The sequence below is a fragment of the Lygodium microphyllum genome, chromosome 18 (genome assembly GCF_053477565.2).
Source record: "Lygodium microphyllum isolate KBCC chromosome 18, Lygodium_microphyllum_v1.1.10, whole genome shotgun sequence".
NCBI classification, from domain to species: Eukaryota; Viridiplantae; Streptophyta; class Polypodiopsida; order Schizaeales; family Lygodiaceae; genus Lygodium; species Lygodium microphyllum.
In genome coordinates, this window is record NC_141152.1 from 119,261,032 (window position 1) to 119,278,989 (window position 17,958).

The window sequence follows — 17,958 nt, forward strand, 5'->3', positions numbered from 1 at the left end:
GCTCTAATGGTGCTTCTATGACCACACACCAGTCTCGAAAAATTTGGGTCCTAGTCAAAGTGCTATTAGTTAACGAGAGGTGTGGGGCGGGTGCCACGTGGCAGCCCTCCACCTCTCCCACAAGAAAAAAAAGAGAACGCGAGGTGGGTGCTCCGCGTCTAGCACCCGCCCCCGTCCCCACCCCCGCCCCCGCCCGCAAAAATCGCACCCGCCGTGGCGCGAGTCTAAACGCAGAGCGCCTAGTTAACATTTAGCTTTGACGAAGGGCCAAGTTAAATATACCCGGGCGTTTCTAGAGGAAACTCATACTCAGGTGTCACTATACCTAGTTCGTTGCCCTCAAAAAGATGCAGGCGCGCTAACACGAAGTCCAAACCATCTCAACTCAAACGTGTCTACCCTTTGGTCTTATTTGGCATGTTCGTCAGAATGTTTGCGAGCAAGGCTCTCATGGCCATGCAGACTCTGAACCCCGTCTCTCAGCGCGCCGTTGTTCCGTTCACCCGCAGGTTTTCACCGTGGAGCAGAAGCATGTGCACCACCAGTGCCAGCGTCAGCCCGGACAGCAAACCTGACAACGGTGAGCTGCTTCTTCAATGACCTTGTGATCGGGCTCACACATGAAGCTTCATTGTTGAGTTGGCCTTGGTCCCGTTTGTCATTTTATGAAGGCCCTTCGTTTTCAAGCGTTTCCTCTCACATCACGATTTTCCTGCCTAGGCCCCAGGCTGTTTGTGTCCCATACCATCTACAAAGGCAAGGCGGCAATGAGCATTTCACCGAGAAGGCCGACTTTTAAAGTTACTGAGGTACAACAGGCACATTTCTCTTCACTGAACATGCAGTGTAAAGTATCAAGGCGCAAAATGCTCAACTATCTGCGTATTTTGAATGATCTTTTCTTTTAACTGGCTTCAATATGTTGAATGATCCGCTTAGAGTTCTGGCTTATGCAACTACAATGATGTCTTAGCATGCTGACCCTTACATTGCATAGCATCGAGGAGAATGGCTGTTCTGAACCATGTATTCTGTGCACTATATCGTGGTTGTACAACATTAAGGAGAATCGATTTGTTTGAACTCAAGCCCTGTAGTTCGGCCTGTCTATTCCAGAGCTTTAGCAGATGAGCTTATAAATAGATGAGTATATCATTGTTGTGCTGTTACTTTTCTTATTGCTCTGCAGATCAATTTGAGGGTTCTTGATCTTTGTGATCCTATGAAAACACCACTCCAATCACCTTATTAAGAATTTTCTCTCTTGCAGTGCAGTCTTCATTTCTGTTGGTTTCAAAGTTGTTGTGTTAGTTATTTTTTGGGGGGTAGTGCTTTAAAATTCCAAATGCATTCTGTCGTTGCAAGTTTAGTTAGGATTTTGGCAAGCATGGTTATTCATGTCGCAAACAGTGAATGTAAGTGGGGTCAGCTTTTGATACCAGGAATGCAAGTGTTTACAGTTGAAGTGTATTCTTTATGTACGGAGCACTTTGTCTTTTTTCATACACGTTCCATTTTATATATGTTGACTGATAACAATTACTTGTTTCTTTTTAACGAATGGATTTCAGGCCTAAGAATTTCTAATTTCTGGTGCAGAATGGGGATGTTGTCATTGATAGAGAGGGTTCTGTGTTCATGGAATTCGCACCTGCAACTGGTCTAAAGCAGTATGATTGGAACCGTAAACAGGTGCTTGTAAAGATTTCAGCTAGAAGAGACCTTAAGCCAATTGTGCAACTTTCATTTGCATAAATGTGACTTCATATTCTTGGCAGCAAATACAATTTCACATTCTTCTTGTATAGTTTTAAAGTTTGCTATTGTGGAACTTAAATTGCTTCAGCGTAAGTAGGATGTGAAATGATAAGGATAATTTTGATTTATTGCAGATAATCGCTCTTTCAGTCTCTGAATTGGGAACACTTATGGGGCTTCTGTCAACTGAGAGTTGTGAATTCTTTCACGATCCTTATGTAAATACCAGGTATATGGAGCTCAAAAGTCATGCTGCATTTATCTCATCTTCTAGTACACTGATTTTCTGTGGTGAGTCTAAGATGCTATTATCCCTCTTCTTTTTACCTGCCTTGTAGGTTAGTGCTTCCTGTATTTGTTCCCTTCTTTTCTGTCCTTGAACGTTTACATCATGGCTCTTTATTCACAGTTTGATTGTGATCAAAGAAAAAAGGGGTGTATATATTCTGCTATGAGTTGGCCTACATCTCCTCTTCCCTTCCCTCTTACTGGACACCCTGAATCAACCCTCAAATCAGCAACTGAGCAGGGTGAAGGAAGCTGCAAAGATAGCAAAAGGGCAAGGAAAAGAGGCACAGCTATTTGTTTCATGCTGAATAGGTCATTCTATGGGGTACTTGATTTTCTTGGGTTTAGTCAAAAAGAAGAGTAGTTCTCACCAACTCTTTTCTTGACTGACCTTGTAGGCCAATGCCTGCTGCCGGTTCCCTCTTCTGGAACTCTGAAGACCCTGGTTTTTTGGTCAGTCCAGTGAGTAAGGACAAAAGATATAGTAGCTTATTGTAGATTTGCTTCTTGACCTATTGGGTGTCGGTGCAGCAGTGGCTGCTCTGTAGTGAAACAGGGCAGGGACTGATGGTTTAGTACGTATCATGGGTTTTAGGCATTGTGTTTAGCCATTAGTTGGATGCTTGATACAGGTAGCTGGGGGGCCTCATGTAGGGATTCTCAGCTGTCTTTTGTCTAGTCCTGAGGCTTTTGTATAATACTCCATTCCACTCTCTCTCTTGTATTATTGCATCATCTTGCATCCCTGGTGAAAGGGAGACCGGAGGCACTAGTTGCTGATCATCATCATGCTAGTACCTTGCTGGTATTGTATTTCACATCTTATGCTTCATCCTATGGATGGCCATGCCTGTTTCGCATGGTATTAGATGACCAGCATTGTTGGTTTGCCGGTCTTGTGTGTTGTAATTCATAGTTTTTGGTTCTGAAATTCTGTGTTTTCTGCTGGAGCCTTCTTGTCTCGTGTTTCAACTTTCTACCTCCTCTCACCTTGGGGACCTGTTCTACTGCTGGGCAACCTGTTTTTGGTGCTGGGCAACCTGTTTTCTCTGCACCTGAAGTTATAAGCCTTGTGTTTGGGCTACTGTATGATGGTGAAGGCTTGATCTGCTGTTGCAAAGGCTGGTTTCTTTCTCGCCTACTATGCTGCACCCTTGTTCACCTAACAATAGAAAAGGTGGAGTGACTCTAAGATATTGAAGATGAATGAAGAATGAATATTACGATGCTCAATACAGTAAAAACACTATGTAGAGTGAATATAAAACCTCAAACTGCCGTGTCTTTGAAAGAATCGGGGTAGAGCTGAGCTGGAGAGTGTGTCGTACTCTGAATGGATCCCAAATTGCAGCAATCAGTGTCCAAACAATGACCAATTGCTGTAAGTGACTGAAAATAGCTATGCAAGCTAATTTGTCCCAAAAATGCAGTGCTGAAGATGTTGTTGATTGATTAGGTAGTGTATGCAGCAGCAAACCGACACTGGACAGCTCTTGGAGATACTGTGGATGCAGGGTGATAGCAGGAGGCTGAAAACATAGTAGTCTAAGATGATGACAATGGCTGGCTGATGATGCAGCAGCTCTACTGCAGCAGTTCGGCAATAAAACACAGGGTTTGCAGCAGTTGCCAGGCTGATGGCTATGCCAAGTTGGCTGCAGATTGGTCGCCAAGCGCAATGGCAGCAGTGGAGGAGGTTGGAAGTGGGTGCTTGCCTGGTAGACAACAGTGCGAACTGAAGTATCTGCTTGAAGAGGGGTGTAGACAGCAGTAGATGTTGAGCTAAATGATTGTTTTCAGCCTTCTCTTTGTTGCTATCAGCCAAGTGACTGTTGCTGATCACTCCACTGATGTCGTACAGCTTGCATGTCAGCCCTGCTGTTGTGTTTGCAAGTTCTAGTTGCTGCCCAGCCATCAGCGTCACTTTCCCAGCTATTGCCATTACTCGAGCTGCTTGCTTTTGCTGTCTTCACTCTCTTGATGACTGCGTTTGCTGCATACTCTCTCTTTTGCTTGTTTGGCATTAGATCTAAACGTCCCAATTGCGTTTGTTGATGTCTGACACCTTTAGAGATTGCTATTTGTGTTTTGGGATTTGTTCAAGAGTACGACACTCTTCAGCTCGGTATCTTTGCCTTGGTTTTTGAGACACAAGAGTTCGAGGTTTAGTATTCATTCCTTGCATGGTTTGTTTGATGCACGAGCATTGTATATTTAGTAGTCATTCACTTCTTTCATTCATTGTGTTCATTGTCTTTGAGCTACCCTAACTCTAACTGTGTTTTGTATTCAGTTTGCTTTGTTGTACGGTTTTCTTGTGTTTTCAATGTTCAAAGCATTTCTTTACAGTCTATAAGACACTAATAATTTGTAAGAAAAAGGATGAAGGTGGAGTGGTGGGTAGCCTTTTATTTGTAGATGTGAATTTTTGTAATATTCCCACCCGTGAATATTGACTTCCCGCACACGACGTAAACCTTGTGCAAAGGTTATCTCTCGTATTGAAATTATCGGCGGTGTAATGTGTGACCTGCACGCGAGAAATGGGGTCCTCCGCATTGGTAAATCAAACCCGAAAGTTCGAAACCGCAAGTCTCACATAAACACCCTCTTGGAAGGGGCAATTTGAATATTCAAGGCAAATTTTTTTATTTTTATCCCTTTTTCCCCAGCCGATGCACGACTGGAGAAAAGGGAGTGTGGGGGGATGGGACTTGAGAATTCGTGGACTGCATGGAGAAGGGAGGGGAAACCCATGCAAGGGGGCCACGTGTGGGGCTCTTCTTTTCCCCCCACCTATATACACTCCCTCTAGGGAGGAAGGAAAGGGGGGCATGCTGCTACGACGCCGTGTGGGTGAAGGGAGGGAGGCGAGGTCTGCTGCCATCACCGTAGGCCAGAGGCCGCGTGAGACTGCCTGTTGCCGTGCTGTTCAAGAGCGAGGTACAAAGGGAGAGAGGGAGGACGCCATACTGCAACCGCAGAGAATCACCGCCCTGCTGCGCCCAGTCCGCCAAGCCACTGCCATAGCGCCGCCGCCATTGTCCTAATCACCCCCCCCTCCCCTTTTCGTTGTCGAATCTTCTTCTCCAATCATTACCCTCTTTCCTTCCACGTCACGTTCTGTGGACAGAGTAAGAAGCTTCCCTAGAATCTTCTAAAAGATAAGGGCCTTGGGCCTTGTTCTTGCATGCCCTTCCTCGGGTTTAAAACCGGGTTCGGGAAACTCCTATTCCTACGCGAGGAGAAGGTATCGACCTCCTAGCCGTCTCGAAGAGCAAGAGTAAAGGCTAGAGGGAATCTGCGGAGTCCGTAATCACGTCTACAATGGCTCCCAAGAAGACGCAAGGCGCACCCACCGGAGGTTCTTCCCCGGACTTACACGTGGATATCACCGCGGATCCACAAATCCAGGTTCCGTAAATATATTTCCACATGAAGAGATGTTTTAAAATACGCTTAACTCCATAGGGAAATTCATTCTGCGTTGTCATTAATTCATCGGTAGTAATAATAGTACATTCGATAAATTATAGATAAAGGATCCGTGCATATCATGCATCTACAAAGTTATGAATGAAAAGCACTTATTCTCCTTGTGAACTTAGTTGCAAACTGTCTCGTTATGCATCTTCAAAGTGGAAGCCACATATGGCCTAGGATTATTGTTAAAGTGCATTGGTCATGTAGGGAAGGAGTATTTTGCATTTAGTCAATAACTCCCTTCGTTATGATTCGCGTGAGGGATTTATTAACTTCTGTTTCACGGCATAATAAAGAACCCCGATCTTATAAATGGCATGGAGGATGATGCTTGCAAATAGATTAAATCGACTTTTGCCTTAGCATTGCATGAACTTCACTCACGATGTTGTTGTATCTAAGGGTCGCACTTTTATCTTCGCAAACTTCGTTTCATCATGTAACATGTAGGAATGATTGCATGGCTTATAAAAGCATGAAATGCAAATACTTAGACACAAGGTTGTAGGTGTTATCCCTTGACCTAAATCCTAGTAAGCCCTATGTAGATTACTCTTCAAATTATCTTGCCTTTTGACTTTAACTAAAAGGAAGGGATAGGTCTATTGCGGATCTTATGGTATGTGAAAGTAATGAATTACAGGTTTACATGTATTGTAACATTTTGCAACTACTTTCTTACTTTAGATAAAGTATATCATCTCTAGCAAAGAATTGTCCTTGTCAAAGACAAGTAGGTCAATTTACCCACGTCATTTGTAGTATCACGACTGCTAGGGTTTCGTATAGGCATAGCTAGCCGATTCAATAAAAACCTCAAGTACTAGCTAGGGCTTGGCACGTTAGAAATGTGGCCAAGTAACGTAATTGGACACCAAGTCGAAGTCCTCAAACCCAAAGGTCCTATCCACCTTCCCGGAGAAATTGAGCCAATGGGACACGCACGCAAATAATGATCTAGGGTTTCTACCCTAAGGACCATTCGACCTAGTGCTAGAACTTGGTTTGAGTTGGAATCCCTAGGACCGAACGTTGTCGGTCTAGTGCAATTAGGATTGGGTGAGTGAGAAGACGCCCTAAAACCCTACTTCGAGTCTAATCATAATTCTTGACCAGAAAACACCATTCAAAAGTGAAATGATCTCTTGGAATGGAGGCGACACTTGTGCAACAAGTTGCAACGTCGCATAGCCTTGTAGGTTGATCACAAGAAAGTTTTGCCAATCCTTGGAATGAGGTTGGCAGGTTCTTCCGCAAGTTTAACTTGCAAGGGGATGGTTAGTCATTTACATCGCCCTCATTAGGGAAAATTTGCCAAGTTAAGGGAAGTTAAGTAATTGCTTGGACGCAAATGATTAATCAATAAATTAAAGCGACATGGCCGCCGGGATTTACTATTAATAAAACCTAAGGTATTGGTTAGGTTGGGTTAACAGGGTATGACCTTAACCCAAGGACGATAGGAATCTTGCCAAGTTGCAATTGAATCCGGATCGAATGCGGGATGCATTCGGAGAGAAGGAATCACTCCTTAACAGTTTGCCAACTAAACGACCACTAGAATTGATTGTGCTTGTAACAGTTTAGAAAGCACTGTTTGCATTGTTTGTTCAAGGAACTAAAGGATGAAAGATATATAAATGCTTCAGGTTGAAGGCCTGAAGGGAGTGGCAGCTCAGTTACCCCCGACTGCTTGCCTGACCCTAACCAAGGGGGTTGTTGACCGCGCCGGGAACGTGGACCGAACCCGCCGCGTGAGGTCTTTCCGTTGAGCTCTACTTGGAGCAGGAGGACGCTCGGGTGCCAGGGGGAGCTCTGGCCGTAAATCCCTCGCCTTCCGGGTCCTGCACAAGAGGCTAACGTGACTCGGGATTGGATCTCGAGGCCCGCATACTAGTCTACGGGCAGAAGCTTGGAATAGTGATCCCTAGCGGATCACTGATAGCCTTCGGGCGGATTATGAACAAGCCTACGGGCGGAACCCTCTGTATTTCAAAGATAAAATGATGATATGATAATAAAGAAGTTGTTTGATATTGTTTTTCTATGTCACGTGATAAGATTACGTGAAGGAACCAGTGCTTAACAGGGCTAATCAAAGAAGCTGTTTGTTATATGTCAAATTAATGTGTTAGGTAATTACATAACTAAAACAAACCGAGGAAAGTGCGGAGGATGGACCATGGGTCCGTCCTATGGATGGGTGGTCCCGGTTAGCCGGGAACTTTTCTCAAAATCACTCGACGAATAGCGGGATGATCATCATCATCAAAGCTAATAATGAGAACGATGACCTAGAGTTACATTCTACCCGATTTACGCTGTTTTAGGGGAACAGAATGGGACTATGCTTTATGGCAGAGAGGTTGAGCCTTGCATCCCTCTCGTTTCCCATTCTCCTTGAACCAAGTGCAGCGTGAATCCGCTTCGGACCTGGCATTTCTGCGTAAAGTAGTTCGCTCGGGTCTGACGCTAGTAGCTGTAGCTAATGACCAAACAGGAAAACCTTAATTCCGGTCGATCCTAAGTGGGAAACGGCCAGGACACTTCCGCTACGTGGCAGACGCGGGAAGACCTAGATTGCAAAGCCCGTAACATTCCGTGGGAGTGCCGGGCGGAGTTTTCTAGACAGCCTTTCCGATGGACTGCCAAGACGTGTCCTAGAGGATTCTAGTAGACACGTTACAGTTGGTATCAGAGCCGACCAACGACAGAATTGTTTTTATAAGATCTCAATAAAATGAAGGGAAAAAAAAATTTGTTGCTCATCGTCAATACTGTCTTGCAGAACTATGAAGCGTGGAACAAGTTTTTGGTGTTCCGGATCATGTTTATGACTGCAATGCATTCTCCGCATTATAGGCAGAGAATTGAAATGATGAACATCCTGGAGCAGATTTATAATCCATCACCTTTATATATAGAACGAAGATGGACTGGGTCTTCAGGAATCTACTACATAGCTGCCCACCGGTTCGCTTATCTACAAACCAACCTAAAGAGGATCAAGTGGTTGGAAGATTTGAAAGTCGTGAAGCTGTTCATTTTTGTGGAAGCTCACGTAAATTCGACTTTGCATATTCAGGGTCGGAGGGTTGAATTGAACTCATATGTATATGAGGAAGTAACCCGTGTAATCCCAGCTGACAGGATTAAGGTGTTGGGCCGCCATGGGAAGTATGGATTCCAGCGGAAAGGATATCCTGAACTTCCGATGAATTATCGATTCCTAAAGATTCATGACCCAAAACCCTACTATTACACAGTTCCTGTAGACAAATCCAATACAATGTTGTTCTCCCCAAACTAAATGTAATGATTGGATTATCATCACACGAGATGTTGTATAAGGCTACGCCCATGTAAATATAAATAAGGACTTCCTTTATCAATATCCGATTGTACATCAGGGTTGTTGCGAAAAGTTAAGTAGCTTCATGATTTACGAGATAGCTGAACTGAAGATAAGCTAATGTCAATTATCATACAATAATGTGAAGAAAACTTTTACCCAGGCACAACCCCAGGTACAGGTTCCAAATTCGCCCCCTACATCAAGTACTACTGTGATCCAGGAGAAGAAGTTCCTCCTCAAACAGATAAAGCCACCCGAGTTTGACGGGAGAGGCAGATTCGTCCAGTCTGATGCTGAGATTTGGATTGAATCTATGGAGGATTACTTCGAAGCAGCTGGTACTGCACCTACCAATCAGGCCATGCTCGCCAAATTAAAACTCACCGGTGAAGCCAGACTATGGTGGAAACAATGGTGCAGGGATCAAGGGACTTCAGAGGGGTCCGTTACCTGGGAGAAGTTAAAGCAAGCCGTGCAGGGGAGATATTTGCCACCTGCATATCGTACACAGAAAATGAATGAGTTCTATGAACTAAAACAGTTAGGACTCACCCTTGACGCATACTACTCTAAATTTGTCTCACTCTTAAAGTATGCGCCACAAATGGACACGACACAGCAGGTGTCCAAATTTTGCGCGGGCTTAAATCCACCTGTAAATACCCGTCTCGAATCTATGCGACCATCAGATCTTCAGGATGCACTCATTCGAGCGGCACCTATAATTCAGGAAGTGCAAGCTAGACCGAGGGGTAACAAAAATTGGTCTTATAGCGACCCGAACAGAGGGGCATTCAGACCCCAAGTTAAGAGAGTTCAAGGCCACAATCAGGGACAAAGGAAGAAAGCAAGGACAAATAACGTCAATAACTTTGTTTCTACTCACAGTAATGGCCGAAACCTCTGATGTTTCCACTGCAATGAACTCGGTCACTTCAAAAGGCAATGTCCCAAGCTCAGCGAGGGACACCGTCAAGGTGCAGGCCGCGGTCAGGGAGCCGCCACCCGTGGAAGAGGAAGAACTGCCTGCATTACCAATAGGCAAAGATGTGAAGCAGAAGAAGAGGAAGATCCGACTATGGAAGCGGAATTCGAAAGAGCGACAGTCCATGCCGCTTTACACAAGAAGGGGCCAAATCGCCAGTTCTCGATGATTCAAACACCGTCGGACTATCAAGGTAAAGGTTTCAAAACCTTGATTGATTGTGGCAGTACACATTCCTTTATCTCACCAGCGTGTGCTAAGAGATTAGGAATAGCCACATTAGAAGCACCTACCCTATTTGTGGAATTGGCAAACAGTCGTGAGGTAACTTGTACCAGGCAAACTGCTAAGGAGGAGTTCTATCTGGGAGGAAAGAAAACCTCAGTCAAATTCAGAGTCATGAATTTAGGAATCCATGAGTGTCTACTCGGGATGGATTGGCTTAAGCCTAATGACGCTCACATCCACTGTGGAAAGGGTCAAGTTTCCTTTCGGAACTCTGAAAAAGAGTTTGTTACGACTCAAGGTGAAGCGGGAGTGCCAAGAATCCAGTTAGCCAAAGTATCGCGGATCATAAAAGGGGCTAGAAAAGGATTACCTGTGTACCTGATCAAACTCAACAAATTAGATCAAAGCCAAAAGTCTCATGAGGGACCCTCTTGGCTAAAGGAATACGCTGACGTATTCCCTGAGGAATTAACTGAACTTCCACCTCCAAGGGAAGTTGATCATGAAATAAGGTTAATGCCTGGAGCTGCGCCAATTGCAAAGAGACCTTATAGAATGTCCATTCCGGAAGCTATTGAGTTGAAGGAACAACTCAAGCAACTGTTAGATCAGGGTTACATCCGGCCTAGCAACTCTCCATGGGGAGCTCCAGTACTATTCCAGAAAAAGAAAGATGGGACACTTCGACTATGTATTGATTACCGTGGGTTGAATCAATCAACAGTCAAGAACAAGTATCCTATTTCTAGAATAGATGAGCTTCTTGATCGCCTTCAAGGTGCAAAGATCTTCTCCAAAATTGATCTCAGGTCAGGTTACTATCAAATCAGGATCAAGGATGAAGATATTCCAAAAACGGCCTTCAATACAAGATATGGGCACTTTGAATTTTTGGTTATGTCATTCGGGCTTACAAATGCACCTGCCACCTTCAATAGATTAATGCAGGATATTTTTAGACCATATCTTGATGATTTCGTGCTTGTCTTCTTCGATGACACTTTAGTCTATTCTAAACAGGAAGAAGATCATGAACCTCAACTTCGGATTGTCCTTGAGACAATGAGGTCTCATAAGCTATATGAAAAAAATGAAGAAGTGTGCATTTTTCAAACGTCAGATTGAATATCTAGGATTCATAGTATCATCAGAAGGAATATCAGTAGATCCAGCCAAAGTCAGAGATGTGCTTGAATGGCCAATACCAGTATCCGTCAAAGAAATACGTAGTTTTCTTGGCTTAACAGGATGGTATAGGGTCTTTATCAAAAACTATGCTTTGATTGCAGCACCCCTTGCCGACTTACTAAAGAAGCAGACTTCTATTACATGGTCAACTCCCGAGCAAAATAGCTTCGATCAATTGAAGCAATGTTTGATATCAACACCTATTTTGAAACTTCCTGACCTCAATAAGGAGTTCGAGGTAGTAACTGATGCCAGCATTCTTGCCTTGGGGTGTGTACTTATGCAGGAAGGTCATCCAGTAGCATATTCTTCAAGGAAATTGAAGAGTCATGAAAAGAATTATGCCACGCATGATCTGGAGTTATTAGCTGTCATCCATGCTCTAAAGCTTTGGAGACACTACCTGTTGGGTAACAAGTTTACTCTAGTAACCGATCATAAGAGTCTCAAATGGATTTTTACCCAGAACGAGCTCAACATGAGGCAACGTCGATGGATTGAAGCATTGGAGGAGTATGACTTTGAAATCAGGTATCGACCGGGGAAAGAGAATGTAGTTGCGGATGCACTCAGTCGCAAGGCATTCCTAAATTCCCTAATCTTGCAGAATCCATCAACGGCCAGATCTCTGGCTACAAAGGTGTCTATGCCAAACAACCCTATACTCGAACTACCTAGAGAGGAAGCATGCCATGACTTGGCCTACCAAGCAATGATAAAAGAAATATCTACCAAGGATCAGAATCTGAAGTTACAGGTCAAGTATCATGAATTTTCCATTGATAATGGACTTATCTACTACAGAACAAGGCTATGTATACCAACAAGCCAGTCACTTAAGCAGAAGATATTATGGGAAGCTCATGATTTCCCTTTCGCAGGACATCCTGGCTATGCAAAAACTCTTAATGCAGTTAGGAAGAGCTACCATTGGGAGAGGCTCAAAGGTGACGTTCTCAAATATGTCACTGAATGTTTGTCTTGCCAACGTATCAAGGCTGAACATGTCATGATGCCAGGAAGATTGCAACCACTTGACATTCCCCAAATGAAATGGGAATTCATCAGTATGGACTTTGTGGTGGGCTTACCCCAAGTCCAAGGAGGATACAACTCCATTATGGTTGTAGTTGACATGCTTACCAAGGTTGCACACCTGATTCCAGTAAAGACAAACTATAAAGCCTCCGACATTGCAAGAGTGTTTATCAAAGAGATATTCAAGCTACATGGGTTACCTAGAAGGATCATTAGCGATCGAGACTCTCTCTTCACTTCACACTTCTGGAGAGCTATCTTTGAAGCTATTGGAACTCAACTCTGTTTTAGCACTGCCTACCATCCCCAAACGGATGGACAAACAGAGCGAGTAAATCAAATCATTGAGGATATGCTTAGGGCTTACTGCTGTCGAGAGCCGAAGAGGTGGATTCAGTACTTGCCGTTAGTAGAATTTGCCTACAATGCTTCTTACCAGCAGAGCATTCAAATGACCCCTTTCCAGGCATTGTATGGTCATGATTGTCGAAGTCCCCTAAATTTTTCTGATCCTACCCTAAGAGTGGAAGTTTCAAGACAAATGTTGGAGGACATGGATGACCAAATAAGGTCAATAAGACAAGACATACAAGCAGCCAAAGATAGACAAAAGGCATATGCGGATTTGAAACGCCAAGAGAGGGTCTTCGGAGAAGGAGACATGGTCTTCATTCGTGTACGCCCAAAAAGGAGTTCTCTATCTCTAGGACAATGCAAGAAGCTAAGTCCAAGGTATTGTGGGCCGTATAAAATCCTCAAATGCCTGGGACCCAATGCTTATAAATTGCAACTTTCGGAGAACCTAAAAGTTCACAATGTATTCCATATTAGTCTCTTAAAAAAATATGTACCCAACCCTAATCATGTACTTGATGACCAACAAATTGTAATGCCTAGTCAAGGAGTCCTTGAACTAAGACCGGATAAGATTTTAGATGTTAGAGAGAGACAGTTAAGATCTAGAACCTTGAAAGAATGCCTCGTCCAGTGGAAGGATTATCCCGAAGAGGATGCTACCTGGATGGATGAAAGCTCTCTCAACCTTCAATATCCCCAATTTATCTCGAGATGAGGACATCTCGATTCTTCTAAGGGGGAGAGAATGTAATATTCCCACCCGTGAATATTGACTTCCCGCACACGATGTAAACCTTGTGCAAAGGTTATCTCTCGTATTGAAATTATCGGCGGTGTAATGTGTGACCTGCACGCGAGAAATGGGGTCCTCCGCATTGGTAAATCAAACCCGAAAGTTCGAAACCGCAAGTCTCACATAAACACCCTCTTGGAAGGGGCAATTTGAATATTCAAGGCAAATTTTTTTATTTTTATCCCTTTTTCCCCAGCCGATGCACGACTGGAGAAAAGGGAGTGTGGGGGGATGGGACTTGAGAATTCGTGGACTGCATGGAGAAGGGAGGGGAAACCCATGCAAGGGGGCCACGTGTGGGGCTCTTCTTTTCCCCCCACCTATATACACTCCCTCTAGGGAGGAAGGAAATGGGGGCATGCTGCTACGACGCCGTGTGGGTGAAGGGAGGGAGGCGAGGTCTGCTGCCATCACCGTAGGCCAGAGGCCGCGTGAGACTGCCTGTTGCCGTGCTGTTCAAGAGCGAGGTACAAAGGGAGAGAGGGAGGACGCCATACTGCAGCCGCAGAGAATCACCGCCCTGCTGCGCCCAGTCCACCAAGCCACTGCCATAGCGCCGCCGCCATTGTCCTAATCACCCCCCCCCCCCCCCCTTTTCGTTGTCGAATCTTCTTCTCCAATCATTACCCTCTTTCCTTCCACGTCACGTTCTGTGGACAGAGTAAGAAGCTTCCCTAGAATCTTCTAAAAGATAAGGGCCTTGGGCCTTGTTCTTGCATGCCCTTCCTCGGGTTTAAAACCGGGTTCGGGAAACTCCTATTCCTACGCGAGGAGAAGGTATCGACCTCCTAGCCGTCTCGAAGAGCAAGAGTAAAGGCTAGAGGGAATCTGCGGAGTCCGTAATCACGTCTACAATGGCTCCCAAGAAGACGCAAGGCGCACCCACCGGAGGTTCTTCCCCGGACTTACATGTGGATATCACTGCGGATCCACAAATCCAGGTTCCGTAAATATATTTCCACATGAAGAGATGTTTTAAAATACGCTTAACTCCATAGGGAAATTCATTCTGCGTTGTCATTAATTCATCGGTAGTGATAATAGTACATTCGATAAATTATAGATAAAGGATCCGTGCATATCATGCATCTACAAAGTTATGAATGAAAAGCACTTATTCTCCTTGTGAACTTAGTTGCAAACTGTCTCGTTATGCATCTTCAAAGTGGAAGCCACATATGGCCTAGGATTATTGTTAAAGTGCATTGGTCATGTAGGGAAGGAGTATTTTGCATTTAGTCAATAACTCCCTTCGTTATGATTCGCGTGAGGGATTTATTAACTTCTGTTTCACGGCATAATAAAGAACCCCGATCTTATAAATGGCATGGAGGATGATGCTTGCAAATAGATTAAATCGACTTTTGCCTTAGCATTGCATGAACTTCACTCACGATGTTGTTGTATCTAAGGGTCGCACTTTTATCTTCGCAAACTTCGTTTCATCATGTAACATGTAGGAATGATTGCATGGCTTATAAAAGCATGAAATGCAAATACTTAGACACAAGGTTGTAGGTGTTATCCCTTGACCTAAATCCTAGTAAGCCCTATGTAGATTACTCTTCAAATTATCTTGCCTTTTGACTTTAACTAAAAGGAAGGGATAGGTCTATTGCGGATCTTATGGTATGTGAAAGTAATGAATTACAGGTTTACATGTATTGTAACATTTTGCAACTACTTTCTTACTTTAGATAAAGTATATCATCTCTAGGAAAGAATTGTCCTTGTCAAAGACAAGTAGGTCAATTTACCCACGTCATTTGTAGTATCACGACTGCTAGGGTTTCGTATAGGCATAGCTAGCCGATTCAATAAAAACCTCAAGTACTAGCTAGGGCTTGGCACGTTAGAAATGTGGCCAAGTAACGTAATTGGACACCAAGTCGAAGTCCTCAAACCCAAAGGTCCTATCCACCTTCCCGGAGAAATTGAGCCAATGGGACACGCACGCAAATAATGATCTAGGGTTTCTACCCTAAGGACCATTCGACCTAGTGCTAGAACTTGGTTTGAGTTGGAATCCCTAGGACCGAACGTTGTCGGTCTAGTGCAATTAGGATTGGGTGAGTGAGAAGACGCCCTAAAACCCTACTTCGAGTCTAATCATAATTCTTGACCAGAAAACACCATTCAAAAGTGAAATGATCTCTTGGAATGGAGGCGACACTTGTGCAACAAGTTGCAACGTCGCATAGCCTTGTAGGTTGATCACAAGAAAGTTTTGCCAATCCTTGGAATGAGGTTGGCAGGTTCTTGCGCAAGTTTAACTTGCAAGGGGATGGTTAGTCATCCTGTTACATCGTCCTCATTAGGGAAAATTTGCCAAGTTAAGGGAAGTTAAGTAATTGCTCGGACGCAAATGATTAATCAATAAATTAAAGCGACATGGCCGCCGGGATTTACTATTAATAAAACTTAAGGTATTGGTTAGGTTGGGTTAACAGGGTATGACCTTAACCCAAGGACGATAGGAATCTTGCCAAGTTGCAATTGAATCCGGATCGAATGCGGGATGCATTCGGAGAGAAGGAATCACTCCTTAACAGTTTGCCAACTAAACGACCACTAGAATTGATTGTGCTTGTAACAGTTTAGAAAGCACTGTTTGCATTGTTTGTTCAAGGAACTAAAGGATGAAAGATATATAAATGCTTCAGGTTGAAGGCCTGAAGGGAGTGGCAGCTCAGTTACCCCCGACTGCCTGCCTGACCCTAACCAAGGGGGTTGTTGACCGCGCCGGGAACGTGGACCGAACCCGCCGCGTGAGGTCTTTCCGTTGAGCTCTACTTGGAGCAAGAGGACGCTCGGGTGCCAGGGGGGGCTCTGGCCGTAAATCCCTCGCCTTCCGGGTCCTGCACAAGAGGCTAACGTGACTCGGGATTGGATCTCGAGGCCCGCATACTAGTCTACGGGCAGAAGCTTGGAATAGTGATCCCTAGCGGATCACTGATAGCCTTCGGGCGGATTATGAACAAGCCTACGGGCGGAACCCTCTGTATTTCAAAGATAAAATGATGATATGATAATAAAGAAGTTGTTTGATATTGTTTTTCTATGTCACGTGATAAGATTACGTGAAGGAACCAGTGCTTAACAGGGCTAATCAAAGAAGCTGTTTGTTATATGTCAAATTAATGTGCTAGGTAATTACATAACTAAAACAAACCGAGGAAAGTGCGGAGGATGGACCATGGGTCCGTCCTATGGATGGGTGGTCCCGGTTAGCCGGGAACTTTTCTCAAAATCACTCGACGAATAGCGGGATGATCATCATCATCAAAGCTAATAATGAGAACGATGACCTAGAGTTACATTCTACCCGATTTACGCTGTTTTAGGGGAACGGAATGGGACTATGCTTTATGGCAGAGAGGTTGAGCCTTGCATCCCTCTCGTTTCCCATTCTCCTTGAACCAAGTGCAGCGTGAATCCGCTTCGGACCTGGCATTTCTGCGTAAAGTAGTTCGCTCGGGTCTGACGCTAGTAGCTGTAGCTAATGACCAAACAGGAAAACCTTAATTCCGGTCGATCCTAAGTGGGAAACGGCCAGGACACTTCCGCTACGTGGCAGACGCGGGAAGACCTAGATTGCAAAGCCCGTAACATTCCGTGGGAGTGCCGGGCGGAGTTTTCTAGACAGCCTTTCCGATGGACTGCCAAGACGTGTCCTAGAGGATTCTAGTAGACACGTTACAATTTTCTCAAATTTAAGGTTTGGCTTATGGAACATAGACACTCTAGCTAAGTTGGGTATTTTAATGAAAGTTTGGTGATTGCATATTTTGGGGCTGTTTTCAAGAGTTAATTGAATGGTTTAAGTTTGTAATGCATTTCTTAGCTCAACACTATTCAATTGGTGACCTATTTTGGGCAATCCATGACCATCCCTCTACTTGCTTTCAAGAGAGAGAATGACCATTGGACGGTCTCTACTCCTTGAACTCCTTGAACTCCTTGAAAGATCTTGGCTTAGACCAATTTATTAACCGTAAGTGCTAATGGTGCTACTAGCAATGCGGCATTGGTTGTTAGAAGTGGATGCCGTGATGAAAGTGTATGGAAAACTACTGTAATAGTCTATTGTACACGAGACAAAGAAAAGAGAGAGACTACAAAAGAAAATAACAGTGCTCAAGGGACTCAGAAGCAAAGAGATACTCGGGAAATGGAATCCATATACCAAGATATTAGACAATATAGAAGCAACATGAGTCACTGGCTATGAAGGCATTGGCACTTGCTTTTCTCCCTTCAACAGAACCAGCTAGGTGATGAAAGATCATAATGATGAATATGGAGGAGAAGCTTGAATAAATAGGTAAAAATAATTCCATAAATCATGTCATGTCGGCTAGTAATAAATGTTAAATTGACCATCATAAAATGCCAACAAAAATGCCTAAACAATTAGGATAATATCTTGGTGTCCTAGCCCCACTGAATTACATGCTCAGACTCAGTCATGAACTGACATATTCG

The 17,958-nt window shown here is 44.1% G+C and overlaps 1 protein-coding gene across 1 annotated transcript in view; it reads left to right on the forward strand.

The window, feature by feature from the left end:
- The first annotated feature begins 301 nt into the window (after nucleotides 1–301).
- LOC148021305 (single-stranded DNA-binding protein WHY1, chloroplastic-like) overlaps nucleotides 302–17,958 on the forward strand; it is a 30,854-nt gene continuing 13,197 nt past the window's right edge. The window contains exons 1-4 of the mRNA XM_087699184.1: nucleotides 302–580; nucleotides 721–809; nucleotides 1,600–1,692; nucleotides 1,893–1,987. Of these exons, the coding sequence (XP_087555310.1) occupies nucleotides 418–580; nucleotides 721–809; nucleotides 1,600–1,692; nucleotides 1,893–1,987 (440 nt within the window). The 5' untranslated portion in view covers nucleotides 302–417. The remainder of the gene's footprint in view (nucleotides 581–720; nucleotides 810–1,599; nucleotides 1,693–1,892; nucleotides 1,988–17,958) is intronic.